Source organism: Trachypithecus francoisi, unplaced genomic scaffold, assembly GCF_009764315.1.
Source record: "Trachypithecus francoisi isolate TF-2019V2 unplaced genomic scaffold, Tfra_2.0 Lachesis_group13, whole genome shotgun sequence".
Classification (NCBI taxonomy): domain Eukaryota; kingdom Metazoa; phylum Chordata; class Mammalia; order Primates; family Cercopithecidae; genus Trachypithecus; species Trachypithecus francoisi.
The window spans coordinates 23299320-23315272 of record NW_022681458.1 but is presented as its reverse complement, the minus strand read 5'-3'; the positions used below and the strand labels follow the sequence as shown (position 1 = coordinate 23315272).

At 51.1% G+C, this 15953-nt stretch overlaps 1 protein-coding gene across 15 annotated transcripts in view; it reads right to left on the bottom strand.

The window, feature by feature from the left end:
- The window catches only part of TNS1 (tensin 1), a 205819-nt gene that overhangs the window by 5816 nt on the left and 184050 nt on the right, over positions 1 to 15953 (bottom strand). For 12 of the 15 annotated variants that reach the window (XM_033230318.1, XM_033230313.1, XM_033230312.1 and 9 more), the window contains 9 exons: positions 13332 to 14401; positions 10555 to 10641; positions 9329 to 9460; positions 8865 to 8957; positions 8018 to 8095; positions 5898 to 5969; positions 5475 to 5643; positions 4469 to 4537; positions 3980 to 4012 (listed from right to left, as the gene is read on the bottom strand). In XM_033230318.1, coding sequence (XP_033086209.1) covers positions 3980 to 4012; positions 4469 to 4537; positions 5475 to 5643; positions 5898 to 5969; positions 8018 to 8095; positions 8865 to 8957; positions 9329 to 9460; positions 10555 to 10641; positions 13332 to 14401 — 1803 coding nt within the window. Of the gene's footprint in view, positions 1 to 3979; positions 4013 to 4468; positions 4538 to 5474; positions 5644 to 5897; positions 5970 to 8017; positions 8096 to 8864; positions 8960 to 9328; positions 9461 to 10554; positions 10642 to 13331; positions 14402 to 15953 lie in introns of those variants that run through there. The other 3 variants (XM_033230308.1, XM_033230316.1, XR_004441577.1) reach the window with 2 other exon arrangements.

Genomic DNA, 15953 nt, shown 5'->3' with positions numbered 1-15953 from the left:
ACCACACACATACACACACACCTACCACACACATACACACCACACACCACCACACACACACCACCCACCTACACACCCCACACACACCACCACACACACATCACACACATACCACCACACACCACCACACTCATACACACCATCACACACACACCACCACACACACCTACCACACACATACACACCTACCACACACATACCACCACACACATACACACCCCACACACACCACCACACACACCATCACACACATACCACCACACACACATACAGCACACACACCCCACACACACACACACCTACCACACACACATACCACACACCACACCACACACATACACACCACCCACATACCACCACACTCATACACACCGTCACACACACCACCACACACACACACACCACCCACATACCACCACACTCATACACACCATCACACACACCACCACACACACACCTACCACACACACACCCCACACACCACCACACACACATCACACACATACCACCACACACCACCACACTCATACACACCATCACACACACACCACCACACATACCTACCACACACATACACACACCTACCACACACATACCCCCACACACATACACACCCCACATACCACCACACACATACACACCCCACACATACCACCACACACATACACACCCCACACATACCACCACACACACGCCATCACACACATACCACCACACACACATACAGCACACACACCCCACACACATACACCTACCACACACATACACACCACACACATCACTACACACACCTACCACACACCCACACACGACCACACACATACCATCACACACCACCACACTCATCACACCATCACACACCACCACACACACACACCATATACATACACACCACCCACATACCACCACATACACACCACCACACACACCACACACACACCACCCACATACCACACACCACACACACACTACCACACACATACACACCATCACACACACCACACCACCACACACATACACACCACCACATACATACACACCACCCACATACTACCACACAAACCACCACACACATACACACCATCACACCACCACGTACACACACCACACACACACTACCACACACATACACACCATCACACACACCAACACACACCACACACCACCATATACACACCATCACACACACCACACACACACCACCACACACATACCACCACATACATGCACACCACCCACATACCACCACACAAACCACCACACACATACACACCATCACACCACCACGCACACACACCACACACACACTACCACACACATACACACCATCACACACACCACACACCACCATATACACACCATCACACACACCACACACACACCACCACACACATACCACCACATACATGCACACCACCCACATACCACCACACAAACCACCACACACATACACACCATCACACCACCACGCACACACACCACACACATACACACCACCCACATACCACCACACAAACCACCACACACATACACACCCTCACACCCATACACACCATCACACACACACAACACACATATCACCACACACACATACACCATCACACACATCACATGCACACATCACACACACACCACTGCACACACCACACACACACACCACTGCACACACCACACATACCACCACACACACATATACCACACACATGCACAAACCATGCATACATACATACACAGGCCACACACATACACAACATATACACACCAAACAATACACACACAAACACAACATATACGCACCCCCCCCCACACACACACAATCCTGCATTTCCTACAGCTGTGCTCCCCCAGCCTTGTTTCAGGGACCGGGAGCAACAGGGCCAAAGGTCTGGGGTAATGCCCAGGTGGAGCAGGGAGCTGGGGTCCACAGGGCAGCCCCCAGCATCTGCCTTTCCTGGCTGGCTCAGACCCTGAGAAGGGGTGGGGGTGATCCTGGCAGAGGGAGGAAGTATGCCAGCTCTGGCTGTGGGTGTCTACCAGGATGGAGACCCAGCAACTGCACCTGACTGGAGCACCGAGCCTGCCCTCCCCTGATATTCCTTTCAGTTGTGGCTCCCAGGCTCCCGCGATAGACCAATCCTGTCATCTGCCACAAGGAATAGATCCAGGCAAGAAGCCTCAGCCCCTAAGGGCAGGAGGGAGCCCTTGCAAGATCCCAAGAGCTAACATCTCCTTGAATTTTGCACCTGAGATCCCTGGCTGGCCTCGCCTCGTCCCTGTCACGATTCCCTGTTAGCCCACTGCCCTGCTCAGCCTCTCCCTGCGGCCTCTGCCCCACCCATCAAAGCCTCTTCAGCAGGAGGCTCAACTCAAAACCAGCTCCTGAAGGAGGAAAAGAGGTATTTCCAGGCTTGGGGGCCCAGCTCCCTTCTGTCCCTGACCCTCTCCCCTCGCAGGGCCCTGTGGTGAGTTAGCACAAGCACCTTCAAACACGAAGTTCCAGCCTGCCGCCGTGGCCAGCAGAGACATGGGAGATGCAGGGACTCGAAGCACTGATGACCCTATGAAGCCTGGACAGGGCTGAGCCCCACCATCCCACATGGCCTCTCCTAAGCCACCATCACTGACCATGTGATAGACTAGTCAGTCCATTCATTCGGACTGAGGCATCCTCACTAGCCTCCTCCTGCCTCTGCTCTTCCAGCCTCTGTTCTCTCATTTCTTCACTCAACAAATATTTACCAGCCTCCCCATGTGCCAGACATGGCCCTTCCCTCGAGGAGCCTGCAGTCTGGTGGCCATGAGGCCCCTCCCCTGAAATAGTCCCTCCTACTCCCATTCTCATTTTGACCTGTCCAAATTGAACCTGTCTTTGAAGACTCATCCTTAAATATCTGCTCTTTCCACCTCTCTGAGGTGCTAATGTGTTCTCTTGCATGAGCTCCCCAGATGTAAGCTGAACTCTCTTGCTGCCTCTCCCTCCCTTGCAACTGACATTTTTTTTTACAGTGAACGTTTTGCTTTTCTAAAGCAACCTTGTATGAAGTTGGCATGTATAAAGGTGAAAGCAGTATTTTACAGCTATAAACAGCGATCCAAATGCATGACATTTACCTATTATAAAGTCAATCAGTGAGGATAATAGGGTTGTTGGAATAATCCTGACAAAGTGAAAAGTGGATGACAGATCATAGTGACAGTCTCACGTCAGCTTCAGACCCCGGGTTATGCCTATATTTTGTTTTGGTTTTGTGATTGTGAGAAAACCCTAGTTCCTACTGATAGACAACTGCAACGAGCAGCAGAGCTTTCCCACCCTTCTGAACACCAGGTGCAATCCAAGGATACTAGGATCCTTAGAACACAGTTTGAAATTCACAGAAGCATCTTAGTGCTATTTAGACATCTATCTTATCTGCTGTGCCAATGGGCCTCCTGAGGGCAGGGTCAGAGACCCAAGCAGGATCTGAGTTCCTTGGAGGCCCCTAGGACGTGTCCACTGGATGGAGGAATCCACCCAAAGGTCCCAGGCCATCCCCAGAATTCAGACCTTCTGGGCTCCACATTCTAGTAAGGCTGTCTTGCTCGGCCACAAGACTCACAGGAAAGCCCAAAAAAGCAAGAACAAGAATAAAGACAGCTAGAATTGGGGCAGAAAAGATCATGTAAGCAACCCCTGCCCCATTTCCATTGCTTCCAATGAGACTCTGTTTTCTGTCCACTTCCTGCCATCCCTGCTGCTTCTGACCCTGGGAGAGTGAAGGTGGCTAGACCAGAGGCTGGGCCTCTGGCCTGGAGGAAGGACAAGGCAAAAGGCCTGTATGCCTGGTCAAGCTTCACTTGGAAGCTGAGTGACCTTGGCACAAAGATTTTTGCTGCTCTTTCCCTACCCCTGGCCCTGGTTTCTACATGTGCCCTGTGCTTCCCTCGCTGTGAAGTACAAAGGCCAGCCTGCTGGGTGGGGGTAAGAAGTCACACTTACTTAGCAGGGCCACCACCCTCTGTTTTCATCCACCTGTGGAGAGAAAGTGGACTTAGGGTAAATCACCGTACTTTCTCCCTAGAGCCCAGCCCCACACACACCCAGACCTTCTGCAGGAAGGCAGGGGACCGACTCCCCATTCCCAGGGGACAGGAGCTGCCCAAGCTCACACAGAGATGCATTCAAGGTGGAGAGAACACCGCAGCCTGCCTCCTGAGGGGCTCTCCCCATCGTGGAGAGGAGAGGCAGGTTCAGGGTCAGGGCATGACAGAAGGGGTGGCCATGGGCACTGAGTCCCTAGGAGAGTCCCCGTATCTATAGCGAGAAAGACTCAAAAGATGCCCAACACGATTACTCACACAAGGGCAGAACTTCCAGCTGAATGGAGAATGTACACACATGCACACACACACGCTCATGCACATGCATGCACCCAAACATCAGTGTTAGAGAGCTGTGTGGGAGGGAAGCTGTGTGCAAGAGACTTACTTTCTTTCCTGTGGATCCAGGTCACAGAAGGTGACAGTATTGAGGGGGTAGTGGCGTCTGAAAAAGAGCCTGCAGCACAGACATCAGATAAACAGAGAATGAGTGCTGAAGGGCTGCTTTTCCCCTCCTTCCACCAGCAGGTCAGGCCACCCTTCCACCGTCTGTGGCTATCACAGGTCCACACAACCTCTCTCTTATGAGCAAGATGGCCTGAGCTGCTGACACTGGCAACCTAAGCAATGTACAGAGACAGATATGCCATAGAATCATCCCAAATGCCAGGGGCTGGGAAAGGAAGAAACTGGCACTGAGGAATAGGAAATGTGGGGAGGGGTTGGAAGAAGAAGCAAAGAGGCCGGGGACACTGTTAGGAGAGAGTTCAAGTGGATGAGTTGTGCTCCTAGAAAGCAGGTCCTTTTTATCAGTTGTATTTATAGCCATATACGCAATGCTGGCAAATTCTCACAGAAGGATGGATGAATGGGTGGACGGATAGATGGAGATATAGATGGATGAAGGGAAAAATGGGTGTCAGGAATAGATGAGGGATGAATGAATGCAGGGATGGATAGATGGATAGATGGATGGATGGATGGATGGATGGATGGATGGATGGATGGATAGATGCATGGATGGATGGATGGATGGATGGATGGATGGATGGATGGATAGATGCATGGATGGATGGATGGATGGATGGATGGATGGATGGATGCATGGATGCATGGATGGATGGATAGATGCATGGATGGATGGATGGATGCATGGATGCATGGATGGATGCATGGATGGATGGATGGATGGATGGATGGATGGATGCATGGATGGATGCATGGATGGATAAGTAGCTGGGTAGATGGGAGGTAGATGCAAGATAGATGGACAGGAGGGTAGATGAGCAGTTGGGTGCAAGGAATTAATCAATTGGTAAATGGATGGGTACATGGATGAATAGATGGGTCACAGGAAGGAGAACCCCACCCAAGAGCAGGCAGGGGAGTCTTACTTTCTCTGGTTGTCAGTCAGAGTGATTCCCTGGGCAGAGACTTTGAAGTGAACGATGGTGGCAGCTGGCGTGGGGTCTGCAGCCAATGTCTCAGATGTGGCTTTGGAAATGGCCTGTGGCCCAGTGAGTGACTCCATGTCCACAGAGTTGATGAAGAGCACATTGCAGGCTGGAAGAAACCATCCCAAGGGGGAGTCATGGGAGCTGGGGTGGGTGAGGACATTAACCCAGATCCATTCTTCAGGGAGAAGGTAGCAGATAAATTTCAGGCTAGCCTTGAGCCAAGGCATCTGCACATAGAAATGTGATCTTCCCGGAGACATTTGGGCCTAGAGAGACCTCCAGCCTGCATCTGCAGGAGGGATCAGGGCAGGAAGGCAGAAAGGAAGGCCTGGGCATGGGTAGTTTCAGGTGACCACTCACCTGCCCCTTGTTTCAGCAGGTCTGCTGTTGAATTGGCAGGGCCGGAGCTATCTTTCGATTCATCTGTGGGGTCTGAGACAAAAATTCAGTAGGAATTAAAACCCTAGAGCTGGAAAGAAGCACAAGTTTGGCTGGGCTGAAGGTGAGCTCTGCAACTCTTTGGTGCAAGGGACGTTGCTTTTCATACCACAACATGGCAGTCAGCCCTGAGTTAAGCTCAGTCTGAATGTTTGATGATTGCTCTAAGCAGCCAGCACACTGATTGTGAGCTCTGGAGTCCAGCAGAACTGGGCTCAAACTCTCACCCCAGCACTTACTAAGTATCTATAAAACAAAGAAGATGATCACGGTACCCATGTCACTGGGTTTTTGAGAGATTGCATGTACAATTTAGCCAGTGCTTAACATAAAGCAAGCCTTCAAGTGACAATTGGCATTGCTGTTATTGTTTTGCATTGATATATCTTTGTGTAGGTCAATAAATCCTCTAATTTCCCTAATTCATTAAACCATTGATCCAGCATAACTCTAATTCCAATGTTAATAAGAATTGAGTGATGGACATATTAGCTTGATTTAACCCACAATGTATGCATTTATCAAAACATCACATTGTACATGGTAGATAATTTTTTTTTTTTAAACAAAATCCTGCTCTGTCACCCAGGCTGGAGTGCAGTGGCGTGATCACAGCTCACTGCAGCCTCAAACTCCCAGGCTTTAGCGGATTCTCCCACATTAGCCTCCAGAGTAGCTGGGACTACAGGCATGAGCCACCATGCCTGGCTAATTTTTTTTACTCTTCTGTAAAAACAGGGTCTTCTGATCTTGTCCAGGCTGGTCTTGAATGCCTCACTTCAAGCAATCCTTCCACCTCAGCCTCCCAAAGTTCTGAAGTTATAGGCATGAGCCATCATGCCCAGCCAATATTTGCATATTTAACAAGTCCCCAGGAGATGCTGATGCTCTCGGTCTAGGCCCATACTTCGAAAACGACAGGTTTATACAATCTAAATATTAAACAGTTTTTTAATTGCTGAACTACTATGGTAAATTCCATAGGAATATAATTCAATTCGTGTCTGAATCGTGTCATTGGTTAATAGTGCTATTTAAGTTGTATTTGAACTTATAAGCTAATAATGTTGGTCCATTACCATTAATAGTTCAATGAACTGAATTGGATAAATAGAAATTGTCCAAAAATACTAGAGGTGTTATGTGTGGGCATAGCCCCAGGAGCTCCAAGAAAGACTACAAAAAATCCCAGGGCCATAGCCTAGGAGTGCTTCTGAAGGTCCTATTGTTGAACAGAGAGAGTGGGGAGAAGGCAGCCCAGCTCCCAGTTCTGAGACCTTGCACTGGGGGTGAGGCCAATGACCCTCAGGTGAGCCCTGTGTCTCTGAGGGCTGGGCAATAGAGGCCTATGCTGGGAGGAGTTCCAGGTGCCCACCTGCCATGCTCCAGGGCTGATGCGCCTCCATGAGAGAAGCTGAACACCCCCTCCCCAGCCCTGCCATCTCACTCAAATTCTCATCCTGCATGTCCTCATGCTCTTGGAGTCCATTCCAACTTCCCACAATCAAAAGAGGACTTGCTCTTCCCTAACAGCTCAGCGTCCCCTCAGTCAGGGAGCACCCTCCCAGCACACAGATTAGAAAATCCAGCGACATCGAGGCACTGCCTTCCCTTTCCTGAGGCTGCTCTCTCCTCTCCATCCAGACCAACCCCCTAATACCTCAGTCTGCCTCCCCGCTCTCTTCCCCAGATGCCCATCTCATCCTCTAGGACATGTCTCCTGTCCCCTACTTCTCCTGTCTCCTGTCATCCCTGGGATGACACGTGGTTTGAAGATTCCATATGAATTTCTTCACATAGAGGGTTTTCCTGAACAATCTGGCAAGTCCATTTATGTATGTTCCTGGAGTCAAGCTTTTTCATAAATTTTTTCTTCTTTTTTAATAGGGAAAAAAGGAGAGTAATTTTTGAGTTTCTCCAGATTGGTAAAATGATGTGTGTCCTCCAGCCCTGGCCCATGTCCAGAGTGGCTGGCAGGATCAAGACATGATGGGGGCCAGCTCAAAGGTGTGGGTGGTGAGCCAAGAGTCTCACGTTCCTACCTCGATTTGGAATGACCAGCTTGCAAGGCAGGGCCAATGGGATGATAGAGTGCTGGTAGACCAGGGCAGACAGCGATCCTGCAGGGAAGCAGACAGCGCGTCAGGGGCAGCGATACTGGAAGTCAGAGGGGAAACCACCACCTCACCCTCATCCCGATACACACGATCTTCCATTTCTTTGTTAACTCTACCTCAATCCACCAACAAAGCTGAAAATTCACACCCTCTTGTTTAACAAGATCCAAAAGAGAAGATTCCCAAGGTTCACTCCAGCAGTCATGAAGTTACCTAACAACTTTCCTTTGCAGAAAGTTCCTCCTAACATTGCTCCTAACTCGCCCCAGTTACTGGGGCTCCTCTGAGAACAGGGCAGAAGGATCAGAGAATTGTGGGATCCATTCCCAGCTCAGTCACATCTCACCTGTTGGTTCTCAGGTAAGTGTAACTTTGATGACTCTCATTTTTTCATGTGTCAATTCCTCCCTATTAGGGAGGATGACCCCTACCAAACAGGATGGTTGTGAGGCCAGACGTGATAGAAGGTGCTGGGACAGTGACATTCACATGGTAGGTGGTCAATTAAGGCAGCTGATTTTACTATTGTTACTCCAGTTATAATGAGAACAAGTCCCAGCTGGGTAGGACAAATACAAAATGCAGTTTGGCAGAATTAGGAGCCGCACTGCAGAGGGAGACAAGCCTCCATTCATTTTCTCTGTGGAATTTACGACAAGGGTGGCTGGCAGAGCCTGTCAGAAAGAACTTGGGGTCAGACCCCTGGAGGAACCCAGGACAGGGCCAAGACTCAGGCCAGACTGCAGAGACGGGGGCAGCAGGGACAGCTCACCGAAGTTTGGCTCATTGGGGCAACCCTTGAGCTTGACTCCTCTGGGGCCGGTCTCTATCAGAAAATGCCTGACCAGCTCATGGGTCATGTCTCCTGGGACAAAGAGAAAGAAATGAGGCTCAGTCCCTTCCCATGGCTTCCTCCCACCACCTCCCAAGACTGCTTCAAAACTTCTGCAGTATGCAGGGCCAAGATGGGAGAAATGGCCGAAGAGAATGTGACTGGAGCCCCACGGACTGCAGAGCCCTCTGCTGCTCTCCCACCCCTCAGGAAACACATGGCAGGCACCCAATCTGCTTTCCCCATCTTTGACCCCAACCATCGCCAAGCCCAAGACACCCTCTTCCGAAGAGTCTGATGGGAGTTAGGGTCCTGCACAGCACCCTGGGTCCCTCCAGCACCTCCAGGTTTAGCAACTGTAAAGCTCACCTTGTCCTGAGCCCTGTTCTGGGAGATGAGGTTACCTTTTTTATTCTGCTGCATGATGGTTGGAGGTGGTGAAGACACCTTCATGGCCAGCCCGTAGGCGCCTCGGAAGGAGTGACTGTCACGGATGATGAAGGCCCCCGGCTCCTGGTCCTTGAGGAGTGCGATGGCTGCATGGGGAAGGGACAAGGAGAGGGGAGGAAGCAAGACATTGGTGGCACTAGTTTTACTTAAGTCTCACTGAGCCTACCGACCTTTGTTCTTTCTTAGGTGAGACAACGTTCTTTGAAGTTAGAATTTAACTACTCCTAAGGGTCTTCCTGTACTCTGGTTGGCAAACTTATTCTGTTGGGTTTTTTGTTTTTGTGAGACCGGGCCTCACTCTGTCACTCAGCCTGGCATGCAGGCACAATCATGGCTCACTGCAGCCTGGACCTCCTGGGCTCAAGGGATCCTCCCACCTCAGCCTCTCCAGTAGCTGGGACCACAGGCCACTGTTCAGCATGTGCCATTTTGCCTGGCTAATTTTCTTTTTTCTTTTTTTTGTAGATTCAGGATCTCACTATGTTGCCCTGGCTGGTCTTCAACTCCTGGCCCCAAGCGATCCCCCTGCCTTGGCCTCCTGAAATGCTGGGATTACAGGTGTGCGCCACCACACCCAGCTGGCAAACTTACTCTGTAAATGGCCAGAGAGTAAATACTTCAGGCTTCGCAGGCCATGCAGCCTCTGCTACAACTACTCTACTCTGCCACTGCAGCAGGACAGCAGCACAGAGAGGATGCAAGCCAGCAGATGTGGGTGCGCCCCAATAAAACTTCATTTACAAAAGCAGGCAGCATCCAGATTTGACCCACGGGTTGCCGTTGCTGACCCCTGTCCCACACCCAGACAGGCTTCCCCTGAGAATCATTCCCACATTCCCAACTTTGTTCTCTCTCTCTGTAAAATGCAAAAACCTCCCACATGAGGCAGACAGAGAGCTAAAGTTTCATGTTATCTTGGCAGACCTTTTACTTTGCCCAGGAAAACCAAGACTTTGCTGTTTTTAAGAACCCTTCCAAGAAGTGTCTACAACCACTGCTTCTGTGTTCCCACACTTCACTGCGGGAAGTGCTTCCTACTATCTAACTTCAACCCCAGCCCCCTCTGTGATGACCCCCTGCTACAAAGAGGACTGAATTTGCCTCTGTTCCTTGCCCAGGGAAGACACAGGAGGCCTCAGCCAGCTATGACCTCTGATGGACCACAGAGCCCAGCACTCACCCTGCTCCCTGGAGATCTCAGGCTTGTACCAATACTTAGAAGTATCCTGGACAAACTTCACTTTAGCCCGTGTCTCCGGGCTGTTGTCTAAAGCAGGAGAAGGGATGAAAGTGTTATGGGTTAAATTGTGTTCGCCTAAAACATACATCAAAGTCTTGACCCCAGTGCTTGTGAATTTGACCTTATTTGGATATAGGGTCTTTGCAGATGTAGACAAATTCAGATGAGGTCACGCAGGATTAGGGTGAGCCTTAATCCAGTATGCCTGTAGGCCTAGTGTCCTTACAAGGAGAGTAGACAGAGATACACACCGGGGAGAGCACCATGGAAGGTGCAGGCAGATACTGGGGTGATGCGTCTACATGCCAACGGACACCAAGGATGCTGGCGGCCACAAGAAACTGGGAGAGCGGTCTGGGACAGATTCTCCCACAGAACATCAGGAAGGAGCTAACCTTGCCAACACCTTGATTTTGGACTTCTAGCCTCCAGAACTGTGAGAGAACACATTTCTGTCATTTTTAAGCCACTAAGCACATGGTCCTTTGTTATGGCAGCCCCAGGAAACTGACATCAAAAGCTGATGTCCTGGAACACACAGTGGAAGGGACCTTCGGCCTCCTCATCCATCCCCCATCCCCTGCCCGCCCTCTGGGTGGCTGAGCCACCTCCTGGTGGAGGGCCTGGCACTGCATTCTTGCAGAGCCCACCGAAAGCCTCCCTCCACCCCATGTCCCTGTTTCCCTAGAAGACTGTGACTAAACCCTTCCTACAGCTTTTCTCCCACGGGCTAAAACGCTTGCTTCTAGAACCTTTCTCCACAGGCTCAGTTTCTCAACTTCAGCATACACACCATGAAGATGAGGGCAAAAAGATCCATTTCTGCCCCCTTTTCCCCAGGCCCCTCCTCACTTTCCACAGGGAAAGCCTATGTTCTGCATCACAAAGCACAAAAAAAAAACCACTTCTCTTTGGATTAAACAGGTGATAGCTGGCCTAGAATCTAGAGGCCATCTACTGCATGTCGGGCACCCCGCTTCTCAGGCAGACAACACTCCCACACACACCCATGCCCAGACTCTTTGCAGACCTTGAGAATTTGTCATAGAACATGAGATTCTGGAGGGAGCTCAGACAGGACAGAGTCCAACTGCCTAATTTTACATATAAGGAGAAATTCAGAGATGAGAAGTGACTTGCCCAAGTCACACAGATGGTGACCTTGGTAAGAGGCCCTAAAAGCCAGTTTAGGACCAGCTAAACTGGATCTTCCTGTCTAAGCATCAGGATGTGTGGCCCTCACTCTCAACCTCTTCCTTCAGCTTTTGGCACCAAAGAAAACCAAAAAAAAAAGGGAGGGGGAATAGAAAAAGATGAGGATTCCACATTTTTCCTCTCCTGTCTTCAGAGACAGAAGCTGGCATGAAAGACACTGTAAAGTTAAGAGAGCAGATCAGGAGACACAAGTTGTGTCTCCAGTGCTTAGTCAATTTCAACCTATGATTTACACTCCCTTATGCTTTTGGGATCTGTCTTCGGGTGATCGTGAGGGGAGAGGTCAGCTCCCTTTTCTGGCAGCTGTGTGCTGAAGAAGGTCTCTGGGTTAGTCAGCTGGGCCGTGCAACTGCTTCAGGCTGCCTTTCTCCGTCCGAAGCCCCAGGCCCCACTGCTGCCATGGCCTGTTTAATGAGCTGTCAGAGGCGGCTGCAGTCCCACGTGCCTTCCTGTGTTGACTCCAAAGGCTATTTTAAGCAGGGAAGATGGTGGGAAACAGGAAGTGTCCCAGCTACTAGACGTTTTGCATCCTTCAAGGAGAGAGGCTGGGAACCAGATGTCCCCGGGGGGCGGCAGGAAACAGGGTGTGCAGGGTCATTCTAGGTGTCCTGGCTTGGCAGGCTCAGAGCAGGATCTGAGAGTGATACCGGGAGAATATAGGCAGCTGGGGCCCATCTGAGGTGGCCCAAAACATTCTAAATCTGCCTCAAACATTCAGGGCCATGGTGCATACAGTCAAGTTAGAGGCTGGCCTTTGTGTTTAGACAATGAGCTATCTAAGTAGAGGCAAAGGTGGCAAGTTCTGACGATGGGTGAAGAATTCACTGTACAAACCTGCATGGGCTTCAATGAAGTTCAGTCTATGAGGAGTGATGTGGCCACTGCGGGGGTGGCAAAGGTATGGAGATCCAGGTTTGGAAGGCAGGTTTTTAAGGTCATGCTAAATAATGATGACCCCCCAAGATACGGACACATGATAAAGATAACTCCAATGATGCTTGAAGACCATTAGTTTTGGGGTGGCGTGGCCTGGATTGGAAGCCTGGCTCTGCCATTTCTTGACTGTATGATACTAGACAAGTGACAGAGCCTCTAAGCCTCAGTTTGTAAACTGGGGTTAATAACATTAATACCTACTTAACCAAGTGGCCAAGAAGCTTAAATGAGACAGTACTTAGCTCAGAGCCTGGCACACAGCATGTGCCCAGCAAGTGGTAATGGCTATGAGGATGATGATAATCATAACCGTAATACTATTCATCATTATTCTTTTTATCATCCTCATCTGTATCTACATCCTCATCTCAGCATCCACAACCACAGCACATTTATGGGGAGGACACCTCTAACTCTCCTTATACAGATAAACTAAGTCCTAGAAGTCAGAGATTCACCCAGGGTCGCCTGCCAAGGGAATGTCAGAACATTCACTGGGATAGATATTTCACTCTTGTACATACTTCATCAGCAGGAGAGGTGAAAAAGGAAGGGGAGAGGCCCACCTGGCATGGAGTACTTGGAGAAGTCAGGCAGAGTGTGGGAGAAGGAGACAGTGCTGCCCCCGCTGGGACTGGACATGCCGCTGGCGACAGGCGAAGACACCTTCCCGTTGATGGTGGCATAGTTGGGGAGGCTGCCTGCCCGGTCTCCCACCGACATCCTTCGCTTCTCTGGCAAGGCCGGTGTTGGGCTCCCTTGCCGGAAGGCTGCTGAGTCCGGCGACGGGGAGGTGGCAGGGCTGCTCAGGCCAGGGTAGTAAGCAGGGGAGACAGGGAAGGAGGGCGTGGAAGGAGCCTGGTAGCCAGAGGCACTGCTCTGCCGGGACACTGTGGGTCTCCGATCCTCAGGGGTAGAGTAGCCACCATAAGCCACATGCCGGTCCAAGCAGGGGCTGCCAGGAACCACAGATCCAGACCCTCCCAGGTGACGGCCCAGGCTGGGGCTTCCAGGGCTGGCTGTTGCATTGCCATGGAGACCGGAGGCCAGGTTGCCTTGGTGAGCCCCAGGGTGCCGGCCCAGGCTGGGACTCCCCGGGGTGGTGGCCACATTGTTGTGGAGGCCAGAAACCTGATAGGCCCCTGTTGGGTGCCGACCCAGGCTGGGACTCCCTGGGGTGGTCGCTGCACTGCTCTGGGGGCTGGAGACCGTGCTACCATGGAAGCCAGTGCCTGGTGGACCCATCACCTGGCGATGGCTCAAACTGGGACTGCTGGGGGCAGCCATGCTGGGGTTGATGGCCCGCCGGCCGAAGCCAGGGCTAGGGGGAGTGTTGGTGCCCACTGTTCTGTGACGCGCCTGAGGGCTCCCAGGCACTGTGTGGATGCCAGCCACACTGAACTGAGCTCGGGCCTGGCTTTCCGGAGACGAGCTGAATTGCTGAAGTGAGTAGTCAGGGCTGCTGTAGCTACTGCCCACAGTCAGGAGAGGAGAAGAGCTCTGGTAGTTTCTCTGGGCAGATGGGCTGGGCTGTCCCAGGCTGCCAGAGCGGAAGCCAGACTCCAACAAAGGCTGGGTGGGCGTCCGGGGACCCTGGTCACTGCTCTCCCCAGATGGGAAACTCCCCACTGAAGTGCTGCAGAGAGATGGAGGGTTGCAATGTCAGTGGACAGAACTGAATGAAGGGTGGATTTACAGCGTGCTCTCTGCCCTCCCTCCAACCACAAACAATAGGAAGAATGGGCCCAATGGCAGTGCGGCAGGACATCAGAGTTTTATACGTTACCTTACAGAACCATCAGGGGAAGAAACTGAGGCTCAGGGAGGTTAAGCAGTAGGCTTAGGACCACATTGCTTATAAAAGACCAGGGTTTCAACTTAGCTGTGTCTGATTCCCAAGCCCACGTCTTCCCCACTGCACCATGCTCACTCCTGAGCCACGTCAAAGTGAAGAGCCCTCTCCTATCGTAACTGGAGGTGGCTGTCATGATATAGCCTCCAGCATCACACAAATTCCCAGTGGAGTTTCCTGGCTCCTGTTCCTACTGGGGGTATCCCTGCCTTGACTCAGTTTCCTCAAGTGTGATATCATCATCATTAAACATTGACTGAGAGTGCTAGAATTGGGCTTTCACTCTTGGATGGCTCCAAAAAAGCAAAGACAAGGAATCATAGAGGAAGGCTTCACATCAGGGGATTTCAGGTCATTATAAGGTCTGCTGTCCAGCCACTGGGGATGTGGCCACCAATGGAGAAAGCTGTCTTGCATGGTAATGAGGCTCCTGTCATTAGGAGCATTTAAGCAGAGGCTGACAGACTTACTGGCCTGAATGTTGTAGAAGGAATTTCCTGCAGATGAGATGAGCTCAGAGGTCACTACCAATTCTGACTCTGAAACAATTCAGTTCAGAGGAGACTATACCTGGGGTAATTGCCACAATCAAAGGTTCCCTTGTACAGTTAAGTCTAGGTCTGCATGGAGTGACATATGAGAGCACAGCAGTACAATGTGATGGCCAGTGAGTTTTTTTGCTTGTTGAAGTTTCTCCATGTGGAACATGACAGGGCTGGATTAGCTGACCCTGACTCCTTCTAGACCCAAATTTCTATCCATCTATGGCGAGAGAAACAACGGTTGATGGGGGCCTTGCATACACTAGTAGCTGTAGGGAGGTAGCAGGTAGGCTGTGCACCAAGAACTCCCCATGGGGAGGGGTCCTTACTTAGCCAATGGGCCAAAACCTGGAGCTGCAGGCTGGAAGGATCTTGTGGTGGGCTGGCCCTCCCTGGGCCAGGTTGGATAAGCTCAGGTTCACGGGGTGATGTGAGTTTTTGGTCAGGAGTGTGCTCTTGGGCCAGGCAAGAGCCAAGGGTAAGGAGAAGGTCAGGGGCCAGGCTAGGGCAAAGTCTACTTTGCATCCCAGAAGGCACCAGAGCAGAAGGCCACCTCCTGGTATAATCCAGAATAAACTGGATTCTGAGGAGTGGGAGACAGAGCCAGGCTGAGCAGAGCAAGAGAAGGAGACACTAAAATGGAGTTCTGGAAGGTTAATCCCAGGGGAGAAAGGCTAGCTTCCTGGAAAGGGCCAACACTTCAGCAGGAGGGATTTGAGTGAGAAACAATGAACAGCTTGCTAATGCCAGGGCTCACTGAGCACCAACAACGGGTGGCTGGGGCAACTTAGGAA